This window comes from Mesoplodon mirus (assembly GCF_964341445.2).
Source record: "Mesoplodon mirus genome assembly, chromosome: 1".
NCBI classification, from domain to species: Eukaryota; Metazoa; Chordata; class Mammalia; order Artiodactyla; family Ziphiidae; genus Mesoplodon; species Mesoplodon mirus.
The window spans coordinates 23,384,250-23,408,291 of record NC_138976.1 but is presented as its reverse complement, the minus strand read 5'-3'; the positions used below and the strand labels follow the sequence as shown (position 1 = coordinate 23,408,291).

Genomic DNA, 24,042 nt, shown 5'->3' with positions numbered 1-24,042 from the left:
TTATGGTGATACCTATGTGCACCGCCCCCTCTGAGGCGTAAAAGCACTTTGCAGCTCCGCGCGCTCCTCTCAGGACACAGGTTGTTAAATAAACAGCCTGGAAGAACCCGAGTCCTGCGTGGCTAATATTACGTGCACCCCCTTCAGGCCGCCCTCGTTCAGAACAGCTCAGTTTAAGGATGAAGTTTGTCCTTCGCAGGCTCCCGTCGCCACGCGTGAAAATGAGGGGCGGGAACAGGAAATGGGGTTAGGCCGAGTGCCGGCGCTGGGAGGCAGCTGAGAAGAGCAGAGGGCTGCCGCTGGAAAACGTGAGGAAGAGCCACGATGTTCCGGATCGAGGGCCTTGCGCCGAAGCTGGACCCGGAGGAGATGAAACGGAAGATGCGCGAGGATGTGATCTCGTCCATACGGAATTTCCTCATCTATGTGGCCCTGCTGCGAGTCAGTGAGTGTCCTTCCAGGCTGTGGCCGTGAGACTAGCAGGGAGCTCGCCGACACTGCCCGCCCAACTCTGGTCTCACCGGCCTTTTGGGGTCCCTGGAGCGGAGCTGAGCGGTCGCGGGGTGCAAGGGACGTGCACGTCGAGGGCAGCGGGCGCATGCGCGCGTTGCTTAGGCTCTGCGGGTCTGGGTGGGGGTACCGGAGTACAAGCGGCGGCTGGGACCGCGAGGTTAATCACCCAGTCCCGCCCTGTCTTAAGAGCGTTTGAATTGAAATAACCTGTAAGGTCATCCCCCAGAGCAAGTCCCTCGTTTTGCAGACAGAAAAACTGGCATCTAGAGTGGAGGAATGGCTGGCTCAAGGTCACTCATCAATTCGGTGAATGATCTTGACCTAGAATCCAGAGTTCTTAACCGACTGCCAAGTTTCCTTACATCAGTGCTTACCTCTGAAATCCAAAAGCTTTTGTTCCTTTTATTTGTAGGGGGTGAAGTAAATAATTACCTTTTTTTCTTTCTTCTTTTTTTTTTTTTAAAAAAGAATAAAGGATATGAGTCTAGGATTAATGATAATACCTGAGGATTTAGTTGACTTTTATGTTTGGTAGAAACTTTGCATTGCCTGATCTTGACAATAGCCCTTTGAGAGAGGCAGGGCCTAAGTCTCTGTATATCCCCTTTGCAAATGTGAACTCGACTTTCAGAGGGGACTTATGCAAAGTATTAGAATTGCAGGCACACAATATTAGAGCTGGATGCAGTTTTATAGATTAGTTCTCTATTTTTACTGATAGGAAACTCAGAAGTGAATTGCCCCTTCATTTGCCGCTTCATTTTCAGTTCAGCATTCTTTTCATTGTTCCTTGCTGTACATTGTTGACAGGTCTGGATGGAGAGGCAGAGATGATTCATGTAGATGAAGACCGTACCAAGTCTTCATGAGCCTCGTGGAAGGCTCATGTTGGGCCTAAGGCCAGAGCTCTTGAGGTCTCATCTCCCTTACTCTGCCCCTTTCACTGCCTGTGGTGTTAACTATGGTTCCCCAGAGGAGGGAGCCCTGGTGAACAGAAACTCCCAAATCATCTTGCTCCTTCAACAGCTTTTTACAACTCCCAACTTTACTTATTTCCTCTTCTTACCTTTTTTTGGTTGACTTAGCTACCAGTAAAATATTTGCTTCTTCTCAATGACCTTTGTATTTAAGATGAATCTAAAAAAAATTTTTAAACAGAATACTGTTCCTTATCCCTTTTTAAATTGAGATATAATTTGCATGTTATTCAATTCACCCATTTAAAGTGTACAATTCATTGATTCTTAGTATAGTCAGAGGTGTGCAGCCATCACCACAGTCTGTTTTAGAATATTTTCTCCCCCTCTGAAAGAAACACCATGCCCATTAGCTGTCATTCCCCCATTTTCCACCGTCCCCAGCCCCTGGCAACCACTAATTGACTTTTTGTCTTTATAGATTTCCCTATTCTGGACATTTTATATAAATGGCATTATACAATATGTGACCGTTTGTGTTTAGGATAATTTTTCTAGGGTTGTCCATACTGTAGCATGTATCGGTATTTCCTTCCTTTTTATTGCTGAATAATATTCCATTGTATGGATATCCTACACTTTGTTTATCCATTGTTTTGATGACTGTTACTTTTTTTTCTGATAAGAATTAGTTTAAAAAAAAAAAGCCTGGGCATACTGCTGACTTGGTCAGCTTCTGACATATTTCAATATCTTCAGTTTAATATTAACAAAATGTTTTATTAATGTAGTATGGGTATTGAGAAATAATCTGGCAGCTTTTTTGGTCACAACCTTTTTTTCCCAATATTTTTAAATTTGATAAAATACATATAAAATTTACCATCTTAACTATTTTTAAGTGTTTGGGTTAGTGGTATTAAATTCATAATATTGTATAATCATCACCACCATCTCCAGAACTCTTTTCATCTTATAAAACTGAAACTCTGTAGCTATTAAACAGTAATTCCCCATTCCCCGCTTCTCCCAGCTGCTGGCAGCCACCTTTTTTTTTTTTTTTTTTTTTTTTGAGGAACCACTATACTGTGCTCCATAGCAGCTATACCGTTTTACATTTCCAGCAACAGTGCACAAGCGTTCCAGTTTCTCCACATCCTTGTCTACAGTTCTTTTGTTGGTAGCTATCCTAGTGGGTGTGAAGTGGTATCTAGCTGTAGTTTTATTTTGCATTTCCCTAACGATTAATGATGCTGAGCATCTTTTCATGTGCTTATTTTGGCCATGGCACTGTTACACAAGGCAGTAATATCACTTCTTTTGATCCCTGTGATAACACTTCTTTGTTTTCTAGACATATCTTCACCACCCTACTCATAATACCTGACGTAGGACTGTATCAGATGTGAACAGGAGCATGTAAATGTCGTATAACTAATCAGTGGGGGAACCAAAATATGTGTCCAGCTCTTCTGGATCCCTACTTCAATGTTTTCCCCCACTCTCTGTCTTTCAAATTGTTTTTAAAAGTGAAAAATGCCATTTTGTTTCTTCTAGAGTTTTGTTCCTTTGACGGTTAAATCACAAAGTAAAGGCTTCTCATTTGAAGGAGGATTGGATTTCTTCTTTATCATCCTAAGAGCGAGAACTACCTGGAGAAAAGATTTTATAGAGTGAAAAATGAACTTTGTAATAATTCTAGCTGCATGACAGTGGGATGGGCTACCTTGAAAGACAGTGATTCCCTTAGGCTGGGTGTGCAGGCAGAGGCTTGGCCACATTTGGAGTTGTTTTGAAAAATATGTTGAACTGTAAGGTTTATCTCCCAATCTTGTAATTCCGTATGTAACTTGTGATTATCTGGATCTGAAAACAAATTCTGGATTTATTTTTCTTTCAGCTCCTTTTATCTTAAAGAAATTGGACAGCATATGAAGAGTGGCTTCACGTGTGAATGCATGATATGAAGAACCTGGTTACAGTTTCTACTGCTATCTGCAGATGAATAGACCCAGAAAGATGTAAGAGACTCTTTGATTAAATGGACGTAAAAATTCTACTTGTTAAGAACAAGTTTGGCTCTGGTAACTGACCTTTATAGCTAAAAGATAAAACTATTTGGGAAGTATGAAGAGACATACTTGTGATATTCAGCCTCGGTGAATGTTGGTGTTATTGTACATGATGTCAGACTCCGTTTTCTAGCAAGTATTAATTATAAGGGAATTATGTCTGCAATTGCACTGTCGTGTGAGTCATTTCTGTGTACTTTTTTTACTTCTGTTTGGAGTATATTTGTTGAAGAGTTCCTTTCCATTAGTTATGTTTTATTGAAGCCAGCGCACACCATGTCATTTAAGCACAGGACCATTAGTCTCTCTCTCTATATATATATATATATATTTTTTTTGCGGTACGCAGGCCTCTCACTGTTGTGGCCTCTCCCGTTGCGGAGCACAGGCTCTGGACGCGCAGGCTCAGTGGCCATGGCTCACGGGCCCAGCCGCTCCGTGGCATGTGGGATCTTCCCGGACCGGGGCACGAACCCGTGTCCCCTGTATCGGCAGGCAGACTCTCAACCACTGTGTCACTAGGGAAGCCCTATATTCTTAATAAATGTACCAACTAAGAAAAATAGGGCTTTTATTTTTCTTAACCCACTTTTTGCTGCAAACCAGCAGTCACTGGTGAGACTACTATGTTGTGACTATTATAAACTGCATTAAATTGAGTTCCTCTTGTTTTGTACTGGAGAATTTGCTAATCCTGATAAAACAACATGGTTTTATTCTTAAGCAATCTTTATGAAAGGCAACATTACTGCTTGATGCTGAGAATATGTAATACCACCAAAGGGGGAAAACGCTATATTTTTAAGTCAGGTAGTTCTCCAAGTTTGTTGGGAGAAGGGGAAAGTCCTTAACCTTCTTCCCAGGTACAACTACATTCACTTCTTTTTAGCTAATTATATTGAGTTTAACTTCTTGTCCCTAAATAACACGATTATGTTGTTACTGTATGATTTTTCTGTTTTGACATTGCCTACTGACTTCTCCATGCATGTAAGGATTTGTGTCTCTTCCCTCTCCTTACCTCCATCTCTCATGCATGTCATTTCTACTTCCTCCCAGTGTACTTATTAGTGTTGATTTTGATTAGATTGCTTTCATTAGGGCTCCAAATGCTGTTTGTTGTTTTCTTTTCCTGTACATCTTTTTGATTTTCCTAGGCTTAGTTTTCTGTGAACTTATCACACTAAATCAGCTAAACTTTTTGCCATTTATCTAAATCGCTGGTAGTCTTCTATGCCTGATGCGTGGCTGTATTCTCGGGTCTCCCTTCAGCATCATCCTGGGGATTCCTTTTCCCTCTTCTCCCGTATTGGGTCTCTTGTTTTCCGTATCTCGTGTCCAGTATGTGTCTGTTCAGTGAGTCTCTATATTGAGTACAGTACCCTTACCCATAACTGCCTGGTATCTCAGAATCCAGAGAACTCTCTATTTTACCCTTTTCAGAAAATAAAATTCTAATCTGGGGAGGGAGTTGGGGAAGAGAGCCTACTTAACTGTAGAGTTGCAGAGAGCATCCAACTACCTTCAACCAATTTTTTTTTTTTAGTGTGTACGCCTTCGTGCCCTACTTCCAAAGGTACATGAAACCACCAGTTCCCGAACCTTTTAGGAACTCTATGGTGTAAATTGGGTGTTGTTTGTTTTGCTTTTCCTATTGTTGACTCAGAATTTGGTTTTCTACCAGGTTATTTACTATCGGTCCACCTGCTTTCCAGCTTCTTACTTTGTTGCTGTTGTCTCCTCTCCTCCTTTTCCATCCTTTCAGGTTTATACCTAAACAGTCTTTAAACAAACATCTTAAAAATCTTTGATGTTGTTTAATGGAATTTCCGGAGGGAGTGGAAGTAGTAGCGGGTGCTCAATCCACCATCTTTGCCCAGACAGCATGTATTTTAACCCTGTGATGCTGTGTTTCATGTTGGTAATTTATATCCGTCCCTGACTTAAAGGGGTGCAGTATATAGTACTGTGATCATAAACACCTTATTTTGAGTCCTGGCTGCAACACTTATGAGATGGATGACTTGTAGCAACTGAATGTCTGTATCTCATTTTCTCCATCTGTAAAATTTGCATAATAGAAACATCTGTCTACTTCAGTGTGTTGTAAGGATGAAATGAGAGAATGCAAGTAGAGCACAGTGCTGACGTTTGGTAAACACTAGTTGTTATTAATGGCTCGTCTTTGGTATAAGGTGTTTATAAGTGATTTGCGCTGGCATTCACTCCACTAACAGATTTCATTCATATTTCCAGATGCTATGAGATAGCATGCTTATCCTCTGATTATATACAAACTTCAAAGTTACTGAACACTTAAAATTCATTACCTAAAAACAGCCTTAATCCATCAGTGTTAATGCCATTTTACAGATGGGGAGTTTGAGACTGGAAGTTTCAGTGGCTAATAAATAGCAGCTGGCCAAGGTTTAGGGCCTTTTAATGTTTATTTATTGTACCCTGTCCTTTAGTGCTTTTCCTTGTGGGGGGTGGTGATTGTTACCCTGGTTCCAGCACATGTTCAAGTTACAATAAGAGAAAATGTGATGGTGTAGTTTTTTCAGCTGACTTTAAAAAATTCAGGCCATAGCTTCCCTGGTGGCGCAGTGGTTGAGAATCCGCCTGCCGATGCAGGGGACATGGGTTCGTGCCCCGGTCTGGGAAGATCCCACATGCCGCGGAGTGGCTAGGCCCATGAGCCATGGCCGCTGAGCCTGCGTGTCCGGAGTCTGTGCTCCGCAACGGGAGAGGCCACAACAGTGAGAGGCCCACGTACCGCAAAAAAAAAAAAAAAAAAATTCAGGCCATAAACTCCACCGGGGGTGTCTAATGCTTGTAATTAACGGTTCAGAAATAGTAATTAGAAAACAGAAGTAGGAATTTTGCTCCTAAATTAGGCTAGTGTTCTGCTACCAGTGCATTTCATTTTCAAACAGCTTTATCATTGCTCTTTGTAGTTCTTCTGTGAAGTGAGTTAGCATTTCAATTACAGTGTGTTCCATAGCTTGCAGGTGGGTAAACTTGGGCCTAGATTTGGAATGAAGAACAAGTGAGGAATCAACTTCTCTTTCTCTTCCCCCTACTTTGCTTGAGCTGAGTGTCTCTCTTTACCTATAAGATCCAAGCACCGGAGAGTGTTGTAGATAGTATCAAAAGGAAATTGGCCAGACATTTTACTCTGTTTTGCTATGACTTGATCACTGGATAAATTCTGCTTGTAGCTTAGGTCATCAAAGAAGCCACTAAAGCAGGAATTGGCGAGCTTTCTGTTCACAGTCAGATGGTAAATACTTTAGGCTTTGTGGGCTCTGTGGTCCCTGTCAACTCTTCAGTTGCAGTGTGAAAACAGCCTTAGACAATATGTAAGCCGATGAGCATGGCTGTGTTCAAATAAAACTATGCAAAATTGTGGCAAGCTGGATCTGGCTTATAGGACACCTGCTCTGAAGTGAAGGGCAGAATTTGGCAGAGTGTGAAATGGCCGCCAACATTACAGAACTGTTTTATTATTTTAAAGGTGAGACGTTTGTTCTGTTGCAAATTATATACGGAAAATGATTTCACATAGGGTCTGGCTTTTTAAAGTCCCAGAGATTACTAATTCATTGATCGGTTACTGAGTTTCTATTATATGCCATGCTCTTGTGCCAGAAACTGGGAATGGACAGTCATGGGACAGCCGTTTTGGTCTATAATTCATCATAGGGTTCCATACAAGTGGACGTCTGGAGGACCTCACCTTGCTGGAGGTTTAGACTTGAAGGATTAACTGTGGTTGTCTATGGGAAAAGGTTAGAGAAGGGAGCGCCAGGCAGGAATCATATTGATTAAGGTGTTCAAATCATATTGATCAAGGGGAGTTCAAAATTGCTTACTTAAACCTAGATGCAGTGTAGGGACTAGGTTTGAAGGGGAGATCAAGGAGGATGAATGAGCAGACCAGTATTGATTCAGATAAATGTAGCGTAGGGGAAAGAAGGAATTCGGGGAAGGCTCTGGAGGTGTAGAGATTATTTCTGGATGGACCCAGTGTAATCACAAGGGTCTTATGAGAGGGAGAAAGAAGGTGCAGAGTCAGAGAAGATATTACAACAGAAGCAGAGGTGGGAATGATGTGGCCACAAGCCAAGGAATGTGGGCAGCCTCTGTGTTCCAGAAGCCGGGAAGGGTGAGGCACAGATTCTCCCCTAGAGCCTCCGGAAGGACCACAGGTCTGCTGACACCTTAACTTTAACCCCTTAAGACCTGTTTCAAACTTCTGACCTCCACAACTGTAAGATAATTTGTGTTGTTTTAAGCCACTAAGTTTGAATAGTTTATTAGAGCAGCAATAGCAAACTAGTACATTTATAGCACTCCTTCCTCCATCTCCTGTTATCATGGCCTCATCCTCTTCATATCTAGGGTAAATCCCTTACCTGTTCTACCATCTTAAATATGTGATCATTCTTGAAATACTTTCTGGTCCTGGATTATCTTCTCTTTATAAACCTCCAGCCCATTAAAGACCATGGCTTTAATTACCATCTATTTAGAAGAAACTCCCAATGTTTATTTCCAGTTGAAATGTTGGCCATGTTTGGATATCCATATGCTCACTCAGCATCTCCATCTCACCGATATTTTCATCTTAGCAGATCCAAAACTGAACCCATTATTTTTCACTTGAAACTTGTTGCCTAATTCAGTAAATGGTACCATCAACACAGCTGCTTAAACCAGAAATCAGGGAGTCTTCCTTGAATCCTTAATTACATCTCCAAAGTCCCTCTTGCCATCTAAGCTATGTATTAAGAGGTTTGGAGATTAGGACATAAACATTTTGGGTGGGGGCATTCTGCCTACCACGTGTAATAAAGGTTTAGATGTGGTGGGGAAAAGTTGAAAGAGTTTCCTTCTGCCCAGGTCTGCTTTCTCTGGAAAGACATTTGCTGACCTCAGTCCTCCTTAGTCTTCTTAGTCACTCAATCCCACAGCTATAGCCTAGATTTAATTTCCTTCCTCCAATACAAATAACTTAGCCCCACCAGACTCTATCATGGATCTATTCACCCTACCACCTAGTTTCTGTGCTTCACTGCCCTAATGCCTCAACTTATACTCCATTAGCCATCATTGTAATCATTCTTGCATACGCCTTCAACTCTCTTCCCTCCCTCTAGCTTCATTGTACTTTTCTGGCAAAACCCCACCTTGGTTAAATCCAGCTCTTTGCCTACTCTGTGCACAGGAAAGTGTTTGGAAAGAAACATCCTGACAGGTTCTACCTGGAAAATAATGACTGCTGAACCTCAGTTGGGTCCTGCAGGACCACTATGTTTCCTTAGTTCATTCTTCTCCACTAGATAAACATTTCATACCTTCTCAAACCCCCAGGATCTTCCCTCATCTTCAAGCTCAGCTGATGATGTTGCTTCTTCTTTCCCTGAGAAAATAGAGGTATCCAGAGGAAAGCTTCCATAAACTTACCCCTTGATAACCCACCCACCAGCATTTGTACCCTCCCTCCTGTTGGGAAAGTCTGCTCCTATTTAAGGCCAGACCCATCCCACATGCATACAATCAGTCCCACCCGCATCAGCTACCCAAGGATCATGATCCAGCAGTTCTCCCTCACTTTTCTTTCTTTATTGGATCATTCCCAATAGTATTCAAAAGGGCTGTGATTTCTTCTATTTTAAAAAGAATTTTTTTTAAAAGCCCTGTTGCCAGTCTGTTCCCTGGAGCAGATGCTGAGATTTTGTGCAGGAGGTTTTGGGGGGAATATTTTTGGGGAAAACACTTTAGAGTGCACGTGAAACAAGTTTGGGCAGGAGAAGTTGAACTGTGGTGCAGCTGCAAATACGGACATCTAGGACTATCCCAGTTTTAGCACTGAAACCTCTCAGTCCTGGGCAAGCCAGAATGTTTGGTTGCCCTAGTTGCAAAAGCAGCTTTAGTCAGTCCCACAGGTAACTGATGCTGGGATGGCCCTTCAGAGAAGTCCTAACAAGGCAAGAGGGCAGGGCCTTTGGACCCTTGCATCAACTAGCCGTTGCATGGGGTCTGGTGGGTGGGTGTATTTCAGTGGAGGCAGCTTCCTTCATCTGACCTGAGGGGGATGCAGCTGTGAGGTGTCAGCAGCTAACACTCCTAGCCGCTGGGGGAATGAGTTTCTTCATCCCAAAGTTGAGATCTGGGTGGTTCAGCACAGCATCTACCATAGTCCTCTTGAATCCTCAGCCCTCTCCATCTACCATCCCATTTCTGTGCTCTCAGTTAAATGCCTCAATAAGGTGGCTTTTATTTTCATTCCTTCCTCTCATTGTCTCCTGAACCCACTCCAGTTCGGTTTGCATCCCCACGAATCTTCTGAAACTGCTCTTGTCAAGGTTAACACTGTCTTACCCTGTCAGCAGCATTTAACACACTACCTCTTACTATTTTAACCACCTTGTGGGCCTTCTTAATTTTCCTCTTATCCACCCTTTCTATTCCACTTATCCACCCTTCCTCAGATTCTTCTGCTGGTTCTTCATCTCTAACCTCTGAAACTTGCAGTGCCCCAGGCTTTACTCCTTAGACCTCTTTATTTACAGTATAGATGCTGCACTGACTCTTGGTGATCTCACCTGATCTCTTGGCTTTAAATGCCATTTATGGGCTGAGAACTCTCAAATTTATATCTCCAGCCTACACGTCTCCCCTTAATTCCAAACTTGTCCAATAACAAACTCCCAGTCGTCCCCTTTCATGAAACCCACTCCTCTCAGTCACAGGAGATGATAATTCTGTCTTTCCAGTTGCTTAAACTAAAACCCCAAGTGTCAGCCTTGACTCCTCTCTTTCACGTCCCACACCATTCCTTCAGAAAACCCTGCTGGCCCTTGAGTCAGAATCAGAATCTGACCTCTTCTCACCAACTTCATTGCCACCACCCTGGTCCAATCCACCATGATCACTTTTCTGAATTATTGCAACAGCCTCCTAACTAGACTCCCTGCTTCCACCCTTGCCCCTCTGCAGTCTGTCCTCAACACAGCCATCAATGGTTCTCTGAAAATTTAAGCCAGAAAATGTCACTACAGCTGAAAAACCTTCAGTGGCTTCCTGTCTTATTCAGAGTAAAAGCCAAAGTGCTTCTGGTTGCCCACAAAGTTCTGTACAGCCTGGTCCTCATTACTTCTCTGATCTTATCTTTTATGATTCTCCTCTCCCTCACTGCACTCTGGCCATACTGGCCTCCTCGCTTCCTCGAACAAACGAGACATGCTACTGCCTCAGGGTCTTTGCACTGGCTGTTTCCTTTGCCTAGGATGCTCTGTTCCTTTAGATTTCCAAGTGCCTCAGTCCCTCTCCTTGGGTCTCTGCTTAAATGGCATTTTTCCATTGAGGCCTTTACCAACTCCTTTAAAGGTTATAAGATGTTTCAATTTGTGAAAACCCAGCAAGTTGTAGACTTAGGATATTTGCATTTTTCTATAGTTACATTGTATTTCAACATTTTTTTTTTTTATTACAAGCTCTTTGGCACTCTATACCCCCCTTCTTTATTTTTCTTCCTGGCACTTATTTAATATATTTTTTCCTAATTTATTTTGTTAATTGTCTCTTTTCACTAAATATATGCTTGATGAGGACAGGGGTTTTGTCTTACTATGTTCACTGTAGTATCCCAGTACCTAGAAGAGTGGCTGGCACCTAGTAGGCACTCAGTATTCACTGAATAATAGAATGGAAGTAGAGTGGAGAAGTTTTTTTAACTAGCTGTGGGAAGTGTGAGAGGAGCTAACTAGAAAAAGGTCAGATGGTATTAGAACCCCAGTTAAGATAGGTGATCATGAATTTGCAGTGCTTGGATGTGGGCCTTTTCTCTAGCACTGCTCTGCTGCCTAAGCTCAGAGAAGGTGGAAGGTTGGATTCTTCTGGGGGTGAGGCTTGCCACGTGGATAAGGTGATCTGACAGGGTCAGGGAGTGACTGAAATAATGCACAAGGCATCTAAGCTTGGATAAGGAGGAAAAAGCAGGAGGGAGCTGATGGCTAGGAAGAAAACAGAAGGGTCAGTCCTGCTGAGGGCAGCTGTAGGAGTGGGAAGTAGCCCTGAAGACCTGTTATGCCCAAAATACCTTTCCTTCACTTTCATTGGAGAGAAAAGTTCCTATCCTGAAAAACAGAATCCATTCATTTTGTTTTCCGAAGAGAGATGTAATCTCCAACTTGTGGCCTTTCAGGCTGTTAGCACAAGATCAGAGTTTGTTTCACAGCTAAGCATATATGGAGTAATCTGACAAGGACCACATCTAACCTACTACCACAATTTACCCTCCCCAAGTTATATGTTTATTTAGGAGGAAAGAAAGTAGCTAAGTGCAGATATGTTCATGACACCAAGAGACTGAAGACTAATTTTTATGGGACAATGCAAAACATAATGAAGACTACTGCTGGGTGTGATACGTACGGCAATGGGAGGTTATATGATGCTTTTCTTCCCCAAATTCAAATTACATTGTCTCTGATTATTTGAGCTGATAGAAGGGAAACAATATAGAGATTACTTAAAATAATAAAAATATTGCAAAAAAAGGTTTTAGAAATGTGGTAGATAAGAATTAAAGCCAGGAGATGATCAAATAAATTGCTCATCTTAACATCATTAGTAAAATTCAGCATTTATATGTTTTCAGTGTACTTTTGAGTAAAATTTAATAAGCTTACTATTGAATCTTTACATCAATTGTAGAATTTCATACTCAATTTCTGTAATATCCATTGTTTTCATTGGTCACAAGCATATGAAACAAATGACAAGGATTCTTTACTGAACATAATAGTGTAAGTAAAATCTCAAACCTATTAAATCAAAAATCATTCTTAGTAAAATACTGTTGTTAGCTTAGTGAAGCAATGATGCTGTTAAAGAAGTTGAAGAGAAAGGCATTTAGTTTAACATCTACTTTTCCCTCTTTAACCTAACCCTCCCTGTTAGCAAGCTTGCTACTACTGTTTAGAAATTCATCACCATAGGGCTTCCCTGGTGGCACAGTGGTTAAGAATCCGCCTGCCAATGCAGGGATCACAGGTTCGAGCTCTGGTCCGGGAAGATCCCACATGCCGTGGAGCAACTAAGCCCGTGTGCCACAACTACTGAGCCTGCACTCTAGAGCCCGCAAGCCACAACTTCTGAGCCCATGTGCCACAATTACCGAAGCCCGCGTGCCTAGAGCCCATGCTCCCAACAAGAGAAGCCACTGCAATGAGAAGCCTGTGCACAGTAATGAAGAGTAGCCCCCACTCACCGCAACTAGAGAAAAGCCTGCCTGCAGCAACAAAGACCCAACGCAGCCAAAAATAAAATAATATAAATTAATTTTTTAAAAAGTTCATCACCATAAAAAGAATTTGTATTTTTTAATTGTTGTTCCCTAAGTTGCAAGGTGTTTATTTATTCCTGATCTGACAGAAAGCACTTAATTTTTTTCAGCCTGTTAAGTGTATTGAACTTAGATCACTCTTAATTATATCACCTTCCTTGAGTTTACACAGAATAGCAGAGGAAGAACTGGGGGGAGCCTAGAAACTGCTAGATACTATAGACTCAGACTATCACTTATTTCCTTCTTCCCAATTCCATGTGTAAATAAGATGGTAAAATAGCATATTTTTAATACTTGTTTCTTGGTAGGAAAAGGGCTTAAGATAAATATGTCTCCATGTTTATGGGTAACTGATGTTCTTTTCACACAAAATTTTAAGAGTAAATGGGTGCTAGGTGTCATGTACTAGGGAATCAAAGAATGCATACTAGGGACAGTTGGGAGCATTTTCATGCACAGATACCTGCCAAAGGAGAAGTTCAAGTATAATAGGGAAAAGAACACTGGCAGTGTCAGGCATTATGTGCAGAGGGCTTTTCCAAAACAAGCTGCAAACCACACAAGCAGCTTTTAAACAAAGACCTACTGAATCAGAATTGCTATGGATGGAGCACAGGACTCTATTTTGTAAAGCATCCAGGTGACTTAACTGGCCCAGGATCTGCTTTGGGTAACCAGACCTTAAATTAAGGTCTTTTCAAATCTGAAATTCTGGACTGGTTTAGGAACAAGCAAAATTAAAGATGAAAGCAATTTTTTAGCTTGCATCAGTACAATTACAACACTAAGGTCTCCAGGTCTAACAGATGCCTCAGGAGTAGCCCCCTTGGCAGAGTACAGTTTGGCAGAGTACTGAAGGTGTCTGGAAACCATGCTGCTAGAGAGATGATTGAAAGAATTAGAGGTGGTTAGCCTTGAAAAGACCTATAGTAGGAGTTTGAGAGCTGTTTTTTAAAAACTAAAAGGGTTGTTATGTCAAAGAAAGTAATGGTCCCAGAAGGCACAGTAGGATAAAGGTTTGGAAGCCAGGAGGGAAGATTCCTTCTCGAACTCACTAACAACTACTGTGACCAAGATGAGCTGGGTCACAGAAGGGGCACTTCTTCACTGGAAATGTGTAAGAAGCTGAACATGGATACCCTACAGCAGGGAAGGGATTGCCACTGTGAGGGAAACGTTTCTGTCATTGTCTTTTCCTCTTGAATACAAGTATTATCCCACATTCTTCTGCCCCACATAATATCTTTACAAAGGAGGGGCTGAATTGAAGGCACAAAGATTGGCTTTCGGACACTACCTGTTGTCCAGGCCTCCGAAAAAATATTCCCAGTCTACCTGGTGGAGGTGTTCACAATCACAGACATTTATTTATTTAGTGACTACAGAGGACCAGGCACTGTGGTAGGTGAGGGATACAGAAGAGAAGAATGCGGTCATTGTACCAATCCTTAAGAGGCTTACAAAATAGCAGGGGAGTCGCACATTACTTAAGTTCATCAATAATTATGTCATGATATAAACTGCTAGGAGAGTGAAGTAAAGGTAGCTGTGAGAACATGGAATAAAGGAGCCTGGCCGGTTGGGTTGGGGAAGAAGCAGAGAGGGCTCCCTGAGGAAGTGACGAAGTAAGATTTGGATGAATAGGAACTGTCCACATGAAGCGGGGGGGGGGGGGGAGTGGGCTTTGAAAAAGTGTTAAAGCATATATGTTTAAGGAAGAAGAAGGCAAGTGTGACTTAACTGTGTTGTGCATGTTAGAACAAGAAGACCTTCAGTTCTTTCAGGAACTCCTGTTATTTATTGTTTTCATACTTCAGTCTTAAGAAAGAGATCCCATGCTGACATCTGCTGGCTAGTATATATACTACAGCTCCAAAATATACTACACAACAAAGCCTCAGTAACCTTATTTTTTAAAGACTACAATAATAAATTAGAAATAAAGTACCAGGTCTTTTCCCTACTCTATTATAGATGTCACCCAGCAGACCTTGAACGGTTGCTACTTCTGTGCGCTCAGTTTTACAGCTATGCTTATGTGGTGTCATTTGCCTGCTTTTGTGCAAGTTCACGAAAACATAGAAATCACATGTATAAAAGTTGAACACACTTGTTACTGAGAGGTAAAAACATTACACAATCACTTACACACTTTGTCTTTTAAACACGGTATCTTATGAAATATTTTCAGAGTTATAAAAGGTTCTTAAATTGTTTTCTTCAGAAACACACAGCTGGCTTTAGTCCAATAAGCATTCTGCTAAGGCTAAAGATCTGCTTTAAGCATGTCTGATTATTTTCAGCTTTTTCTCAGTCACATTAGTAGTAGTACTTTCATTTTCCATTTTATGCCTATAATGGACAAAAATACAAAAAAATGTTCAATATTACATAAACTGTACAGTGATACTGCTACATCTGAAACTGAATGTTCCACTGGCAGCTGCCTCACCATACAATTGCTTGAAATATTCATTAATTAGCTGACATTAAAAGATAAATTTGGTGAACAAAGGGTGATTTAGAGACATCGATATGTAATGTAGAAAATGGGGGTTGTTGGAGAATACAGATTTATGTTAGGAAGGAACACTAGAATTAGTTCAAAGTCCTCAGCTCTGCTATTAGTTATGTGACTATATGAGTCAGATTTTTAACTTGTAAACACCAAAATCCAGTTTTAGTAGATTTAAGGAGCAAAGTAATTCATTAAAAGGATTATAGGTAGTTTAGCATCACCAGGAGGCCTGGAGACTAGGCAACTGGAATATCACCCTTTGTCACCTGCTCACTCCATACAACTGGTGCAGTGAGGACACCATCTCTGCTGAAGATTAGATGCCACTGCTTATTACCAAGGCCACAGCTCCCTGGACTATGATAGCAGCCAGTATTGCTCAGAGAACTTCATCTTGCTGCATTTGCCATGGTCACCAAAGAGAATTACTCCAAGATACAAATTTGCTGTGTCTCTGGCTCCCAATTCAAAGTCCGAGGAATATTTAATTTGTAGTGTCAGGGTCATGTGGAGAAGTAGAGAAAAAAAAATCAATTTCAGCTTCTATAGTGAAAGGCATGCTCTGATTCCCAACAAGCTCTCATAAGATGGGGAATTCCCAAATGTGGGAAGGGAGTTCAGGTATGGGACAACCAAAAAGGAATGACAGATGTCTACTGTGTTGACCCTGGGCAAATCACTCTGAGCCTCCCTTTTCCATAAAACAAGGTAAGTAAAGTTCACATGACTGAGGAGATGCTGTATGTGTACTTACTCTTTTTATAATAAATACCAACTATGTATCAGAATGCAAAGATGAGCAGGTCCTCTCCAGTCTAATGGAGGAGAGAAATCAGTAGATATCAAATGGTAGGATAGAGGAAAGCACAGGTGAGATGAAGGCAGAAAGAAGAGGGGATTCAACTGTGGTTTACAGATGATGTTCTTATAGTTAAGCACTTATATTTAAAAACAAATTTTCTATGTGACAAGTGATGTTTGCACCACTAATGAGAAAGACAGACAGCATGCTCTTACAGAAAGTGGCTGTTGTACTCTTGTACTCCCTTGAAAGGCTTAGCTGTTTTATACAAATGCCAAAACAATAATGTTGGCTGACACAAATCTGGAAACTCGGGCTTTTGATTGCTTTTTGACAGACATCTAGACTACCAGTTTCATACAATGGGACACTCTTCAAAGGATTAAACATGTTATAGCTTTGCCAGTCATACATAATGAGATAAATCATCATGCTCATTGTAGCGTGAAGCTCCCCTGTTCTCATCTGATCTGACGTAAGTCAGAGTGGTCTACTATTTGTATCTAGCTCCTGTGTGTACAGCTTTGTCTTTGCTTAAAATAAATTGTTGGCCTTAGGGTGTGTGTTTGTGTTTTTTTCCATTTATAAAAGAGAAGCTGCATAGTAACTTGGGCCTCACCTGAGTTTAGTAATAATACTAAATTCATCATATGGTAATAATAGATGTAATACATTTTTATAGAATACATTCTGTAGAACTAAGGACTGAGATAGGTCAATGGGATCACAGAGATCAGCTATTACAAACCTCAATCTGGTGCAATGATTTCTTTTTCACAGCAGTCTTAAGTTAGATTTCTGAGGCTTAACATTCGCTTCTAAAATCCAAAGGTCTGTATCCAAATGCGTTTTGATCTCTTCATTTGGATGGCACACAGGCATTTAAAATTTAACAAGTCAAACACTGAGTTCTTGATCTTCCACCCTCCTCCCCAATATGTTCCCCTTACAATAGTTCACTAAATAGCACTTTCATGGGCCCAGTCAGGAGGTTAAGCTAGAACACTGGGGAATCCCCCTAATTTCCCACATCAAGCCAGGTTGACTACCTCAAAAAAATATCTCAAATCTATTTCTCTCCATCTTCACTACCATCACTACCATTACTCCAGTCCAAGTCTTAACCAATCTACTTGCTTCCACTCTTTCTTCTGTCTGTTCTCCACATAGTAGCTGGCATACTTTTTTTCCCCAATTTTTGTTTTCGAAATATCATACTTTAAAAAGAAAAAAAAGGTGTCAAATCACTTACACCCTCCACCCTTTCAATGGCTTCCTTTTATATAAAATTTAAAAATCCTTATTGTGACCTAAATGTTGCATGATCTGGTCCCTACCTGCCTTTAATTTCACTTACACTGTTCTCTGTCAACACAATAAGCTTCAGACAAACTGGACATCTTCCATTTACCCAAAGAGCAACGTTCTCTCCTCTGCCCCACCCCACCCAAGAGCTTTCACACAGGCTTTCCCTGCCTCTCTTCCAGCTGGCTAACTCCTTACCTTTCTCTGAGAAGTCTTCCCTGACCACCCTCCCTTGCCCCCTAGTTTTAAATCTGGGTTCCTTCAATGCACTTACCACAAATTAAAATACATATTTTTTAAGTGCTATCTGATTAATGTCTACCTTCTCCAATCAAAAACTGAGGACAGAAACCATATCATCTTTGTTCACCTCTGTGCCCATAATAATAACAGCAGCAACAACACTTAGATAACATTTACTATGTGGCAGGTACTGTGCTATACATAAAATTATTTAATATATACTCCCAGCATATTGTTTGGACCATAGCCAGCGGTCAGTTTGTTGAATGCATGAACCCAGCCCCAATGTGCACACCTACAAAGCTGCTCACTACCTCCTGGAACATCCCATTACACTGATAGATAACTGGTGATTGGAAGAATCTTCTTTATATCGACCCCAGCTGCCTCCCTGCAATTTCCACCCAGTGATTCTATTTCTGCCCCAGTGGGGCCACGCAGTACAAGCCTTAATTGTCCTTCCGCAAACTCGACCTCGCAGCACCTGAAGACTAATCCGACGCCCCTGCGCAGACTCCGCAGGGTTCGTTTCCGCGGCGGTGGTCCGGAAGCCCAGCCCTGCCGCGCGACCGCCGCTCCCGGCATGCCCCGCCCTGCGCGTCACGTGACAGCGCCGCCTCGCAGTGGCCCAGCAAATACCGCCCCCGGGCGGGACTCAAGGCGTGACCGGCAGCCCGTGACCGGCAGCCCGTGGCCGCGCGCCGCCGTCTTCGCTGCGCCTTCGACGCCCGCGGCCGGCACTTCTGTGGGCGAGTGTCCCGGAGAGCTCCCGGCGAGGTAAGGGGGGATAGCCCGCGGAGGCTGCGGGCAAAGTGGTTCTGCCCGCGTCCCCGGGATGCCCAGGCCCCGGAGCGGGGAGCGGCCCGCGGGAGGGGGCGCGGGCGGCCGGGGGCTGCCTCGCGGGGACCTGGGGCGCTTTGTGAGGCGCCCGGCCGAAGACGACCGGTTCGGCCCTGCCGGAGCCTGAGCACCTGGCCCCGGCGGGACCGGGAAGGGTGCCCTCAGGCCGCCCTGGGCCCCGCGCTCCCGCTCTCTGCTGGCACCTGGAGGCTCAGCTGCGCCGGAGAACAGCTGTGCCTTGGTTTCCCCTCCTGTGAAACGACCGGGCCGGGAAGGTGTATCTCTGCGGTTGCCTTCAGCCTTGAGGTTTCGCGAGTGTGTTAGTGAAAGTGGAAGAGGAAGGAGCAGACTCGAGATGGGAAGAACCCTCACCTAGGAACGCAGGAGCGAGTGTCTGAGGCCGGGCACCTTTTTAAGTGTCTTCTGTATTTTGTGCAAATCGCAAGCCTCTCCCGAGACTCAGTTTCTCCATTTTTAAAGTAAAGGTGATAACCCCTGACCTCCCTTGCTCACAGGACTACAGTGAAGAACAGATGGAAAAGCCATTTGAAGAGCCAGAACTCAGGAGTCAGTTACACCTGGGTTCAGATCCTAGTTTTGCCACTTACTGTGCGTTCTCGAGCCAGATAGAACCCTCATCTGTTAAAAGAAGATAATAACCTTAACAGCTCATGAGATTGTTGTGAGGGTTGAGTGTAAGAGGACTTAGCACAGTGTCTGGCAGAGAAATGCTCAGTAATCAGTGCTGTTAGTACAAGTAATAAATTAATAAGCTAGAGAGACATTCACGTGAGGGATGTTTAGAATAATCACACATCCGTTTCTGTATATTTAGTCCTAAAAAGAATGCTGTTTTGATTTCTTAAGAAAGGGGCCAAGTGGAACCCTTTCCCCTTTTTTCTGTCTGGGCCCCCTTTGCCTTCTCATTTACAATTGGCATGTGAACCCGTTGTTTCTACCAAATGAGTCAGGCAGGATGGGAACATTACTGGAGCAGACGGGTATCAGATTCCCTCTGAGGGGAAAGGAAAGTGCCAGGCATGTGCTGCCACCAAAAAAAGCACAATACAGTGATTGACTGTCAGAGCTGGAAGATGCCTGAGAAACCATCTAATCCAGCTGTCTCCTTAGGCAAATGGGGAAACTGGACCCAGAATTGAGGACAGGACTTTGATTTTCTCAGGACCTAACAGAATGTTGGCACTGGGTGGTGGAAAGAACACACACTGTTTACCAGATGCTTTGCTTTCGGTGAGTTCTAGCCTGATTCTTCATTTATTCAACAGGTATTTATGGAGCACTTTGTGCTTGTATACCTGCTAGGAGCTGGAGAGGAAATACACACACACACATTCCTCTGCTGGTTTTTGGTACAATTTAAAGTAATAAGTTCCAGCTCCCAGTGAGCCTTCTTCATAGCAGCTGGCCCCAAGGGACAGAGAAGCACACAGAGAGGCCTGAATTGTTTCATGATCAGTCCCAGCAGTCCCAGAGCCCTTGTTGAAGCCTGGTGAGATTTTAGAGACTGGAGAAAATGCTGCTTTGTCAGGGCTTTTAGTAAAGGATTTCCTCTGGCCTGCAGCGCTTGGATTTCTTTTTCTGATTTCAGGCCTCTTACTGTTTTTAGATTTCTGAAAAGAGCCACCCTCACCACAGTGCCTTCATTTTGGTTTCCATGGTTATCAGATGAATTGTATTTTTATGATAGCACAAGTAGCTGTTAAGTAATACATGGTCAAGAAGTCCGCAGTTCCCTATGGGTTTGTTTTCTGGTGGTGGTTCTCTGTTTTTTTTTTCAGTTACAGTGCAGTCATACTATTCTTTCCTCCCTCCCCACCTGTTTCCTTTAACAATCGTGCATCAGTGGCAGGGCCAAGAGGAGTGGGAATAAGTAGAAACAGAGATAAAAACATGTATAGACCCTGGTTTAGGTATCAGAACATTTGGAGGGATAATCCAAAGGCATTACCACATGCAAGGGGCAAATCAGTGGGGGTCTGATAAAGATGTAGATTGCAAGCCAGCAAGAGCTTTCACAGGTGGGAAGGATCCTGTCTTGGGCAACCAAGAAGACATCACATATTGAGAAGCTTTTCAGGGAAGATGTAAAAGAAACAAGTTCCTTTTACATATGTCATTCACATAGTAATAATAGACAGTACAAGAAGCATATTGTTCTTTCAGTTTGCCTTAATGAATGAACCTTCTCTTAAGTCACCTATCATGGGCTTTGTCTGAGATGTTTCCTTATTTCTCTCTTTACTCTTTCTGTTAGCTTAGTGATGTATTAGTTTCCTGCTCATACACATGATATTGTGTACATGAAGGTAGATAAGCAGAGACATTTGGTTAAGATTTTGTCTGTTTCATTTTGGATGTTTAACCTGTGCGTCTCATTTCACCAGTTGGGTTCTAAGCAGTCACATATTTCTTTATTTTTCCAAATAACCTCCCAAGTCCGTTAATGCCCTTTTTAGTGAGAATTCTGATGTCTCCCACTTCCAAGCCCCACGGGGGCTCAAACACTCCAAAGAAGTCAGTCAGTCTTCCACTCTCCAGAGGGGAGGGAACTGCAGAGTCTGAGCCGTCCACCCACAGTGTTATTTCTGACACAGCTGTATCATATCACAGTTGAAGAGCTGCCCTGCACGGTCTAAGGATGTGTGGTCACTGCTGCTCAGTGCCTTAATTGACCACGTTCCTGCCAGCTTGATCCCATGCTTGGCTTCCAAGTTTAGAGCTTTTTCAGTTTATGCTGATGTGATTAGCCATTCTCCCAAAGCACTGCACTCTGGGCCACGTGTGGAGCTTGTCACCAGGCTGGGTTCCTCCAGTCTCCCCTGTTTGGGCGGCACATAGGGCCCTTTCTTACTAGCAGCCTTGGTCAGGGTCACCCCAGATCACCCGATAGATTTCCCTATTTTCAAACCTTTTATCAGGGTTTGGAGGCTGAATCCCTTCTCTGCCTAACCCTAACCCAATGCTTTTTGGCACATTGCTTCTACTCTCCGGGATTCTGCCTACCGAGGATACTCAGGAATGCTAACCTTTAACCAAGATATCTACTCCAGGACTTTGGGTGCCTACTCATCTCACTTTTCGTAGGTAAGAGGAATCCTCTGGTGACTCTTGGGAAAGCATATATCTGTTCCCGAGAGACTCTGTCCACCTATAGCCCTAAGAGAAGGAGGCATTACTGAAAATTTACTTGACATATATCCTGTTAGGGATTTGGGAGTGCAAGTTTTTAATTTAAAAATGAAGGATTTTCAGTTCCCTCAACTTGCCTAAGAACCAAAAAATAATCAGTATGTCTATTTCATTGTGTTTTAAACTTTAAAAAATATGAGATACAACAAGAATGCAAGTGAGTAAAGCCCATAAATATATAGTTTAACAATTCTAAGGAAGATACACATGTAACTACCGCCTATGTCAAGAAATAGAACATTGCCAGTACTCAGTACCCTTTCCAAATCATAAGCGCCTCCCAAGAAGAAACCACCGTTTTGACTTTTGTGAAAATCATTTCTTTGCTTTTCTTTGTAGTTTTGTCACCTATGTTTGCATTCCCAAACAATACAGTTCATTTTTACTAGTTTTTTAACTTCATACGTATAGAATCATACTGTGTGCGTTTTGTGTTTGCTTCTTTTGCTCAACTTATTTGTGAGCTGAATCCATGTGTTGACTGCACTTATTTTTATCGCTAACAGTGTTTTATGTTATGAATGTCACAATATAGTTATTCATCCTATAGGTGACAGATACTTGGTATTCAGAAACTATAAGCAACACAAGAACAGTGCAGCCAGGAACATCCTTGGACATTTTCTATTGTGTATGTGCATGAGTTTATATATGTTGAAGTGGAATTGCTTTGCTAGATAATGCCAAAATAGTTTTCTAAGTGATTGTACCAGTTTACTTTCCTACCAGCAATATATGAGAGTTCTAGTTGTTTCTTATCCTTGCAGATGACTCGGTATTGTTGGTTTAAATTTTTTAAACCATTCTCATGGGTGTATAATGATATCCCTGTGGTTTTAATTTTCTTTCCTTGGTTACTACTGATGAGCACTTTTTTTTTTTTTAATGTTGAGCCTTCTTTCAATTTATTTATTTATTTATTTATTTTTGGCTGGGTTGGGTCTTCGTTTCTGTGCGAGGGCTTTCTCTAGTTGTGGCAAGCAGGGGCCGCTCTTCATCGCGGTGCGCGGGCCTCTCACTGTCGTGGCCTCTCTTGTTGCGGAGCACAGGCTCCAAACGCACAGGCTCAGTAGTTGTGGCTCACGGGCCTAGTTGCTCCGCGGCATGTGGGATCTTCCCAGACCAGGGCTCGAACCCGTGTTCCCTGCAGTAGCAGGCAGATTCTCAACCACTGCGCCACCAGGGAAGCCCGAGCACTTTTTTGTTGGTTATTCAGATGGCCTGTTTTGTAAACTGCCTATTAAGTCTTTTCCCTGTTTTTCAGTTTTCTTATTGATTTATCGGAGTTCTTTATAAATTTTGGTTAGTGTTTCCTTGTCAGTTATATGTTTTAAAAGTATCTGTTACTCCGTGACTCTCTCTCTCTTTTTTTTTTTTTTTTCCGGTACGCGGGCCTCTCACCGTTGTGGCCTCTCCCGTTGCGGAGCACAGGCTCCGGACGCGCAGGCTCAGCGGCCATGGTTCACGGGCCCAGCCGCTCCGCGGCATGTGGGATCTTCCCGAACCGGGGCACGAACCCGTGTGCCCTGCATTGGCAGGCAGATTCTCAACCACTGCGCCACCAGGGAAGCCCTCTGATTTCATTTTTATGCTTTCTCTCTTTTTTTTCTTCTTGAGCTTCAGTAGAGGTTCCTTTCAAAGAACCAACTTTTGTCTTCATAGGTTTTTTCCGTAGTAAGTTTGTTTTCTATTTCTTTAAGTTCTGTTCTTTTAAAAAATTTTTTTACTTTCCTTTTATATATTTTGGTTTTTCTTCTAACTTTTTAAAATGGATGCTTAGTTCATTAATTTTTATACTTTTTATTTTTATTCTTTCCATTTAAGGTTAAACATTTTTCTCCAAATACCGTTTAGCAAGAGCTCAAGCGTTTTGATATGTAATATTTTAATCATTTATTTCTAAATATTTTCTAGTTCCCATTGTGATTTCCCCTTTGACTCATAGGTATCTTAGAAATGTGTTTCTTAATTTCCAAACATGAGTATTTTCTAGTTATCTTTTATTAATTGACTGTAGTCAGTGAGCTTGTTCTGTATAATCTTAATCTTTTAAATTTGTTGATATTTCTGTTAGGGTTCTGTTTATGGTGAGTTTTTATAAGTGTTACATGTGTGCTTGAAAATAATATGAATTCTAAAATTACTGGATTTTATGTAATGGTTCTATGTACTGCCAGTAGATCAGGTTTATTAATTATATTCAAATCTTCATCCTTACTGATTTTTTGCCCATTCTAGCTATTATAGAGAGAAATGTGTTAAAA

At 42.2% G+C, this 24,042-nt stretch overlaps 2 protein-coding genes across 6 annotated transcripts in view; both read left to right on the top strand.

The window, feature by feature from the left end:
• Positions 1-235: 235 nt before the first annotated feature.
• Positions 236-3,668, top strand: TOMM5 (translocase of outer mitochondrial membrane 5). Its single transcript, XM_082614247.1, has 2 exons — positions 236-445; positions 3,331-3,668. The coding sequence occupies exons 1-2, from the start codon at positions 325-327 to the stop codon at positions 3,363-3,365; spliced, it is 156 nt and encodes a 51-aa protein (XP_082470373.1). The 5' UTR covers positions 236-324; the 3' UTR covers positions 3,366-3,668.
• A 14,720-nt stretch (positions 3,669-18,388) lies between these two features.
• Positions 18,389-24,042, top strand: part of FBXO10 (F-box protein 10) — a 77,280-nt gene continuing 71,626 nt past the window's right edge. For 3 of the 5 annotated variants that reach the window (XM_082613746.1, XM_082613745.1, XM_082613744.1), the window contains exon 1: positions 18,439-18,505. The gene's annotated coding sequence lies outside the window, so the exon portion shown is untranslated. Of the gene's footprint in view, positions 18,506-24,042 lie in introns of all 5 variants that reach the window. The other 2 variants (XM_082613747.1, XM_082613748.1) reach the window with 2 other exon arrangements.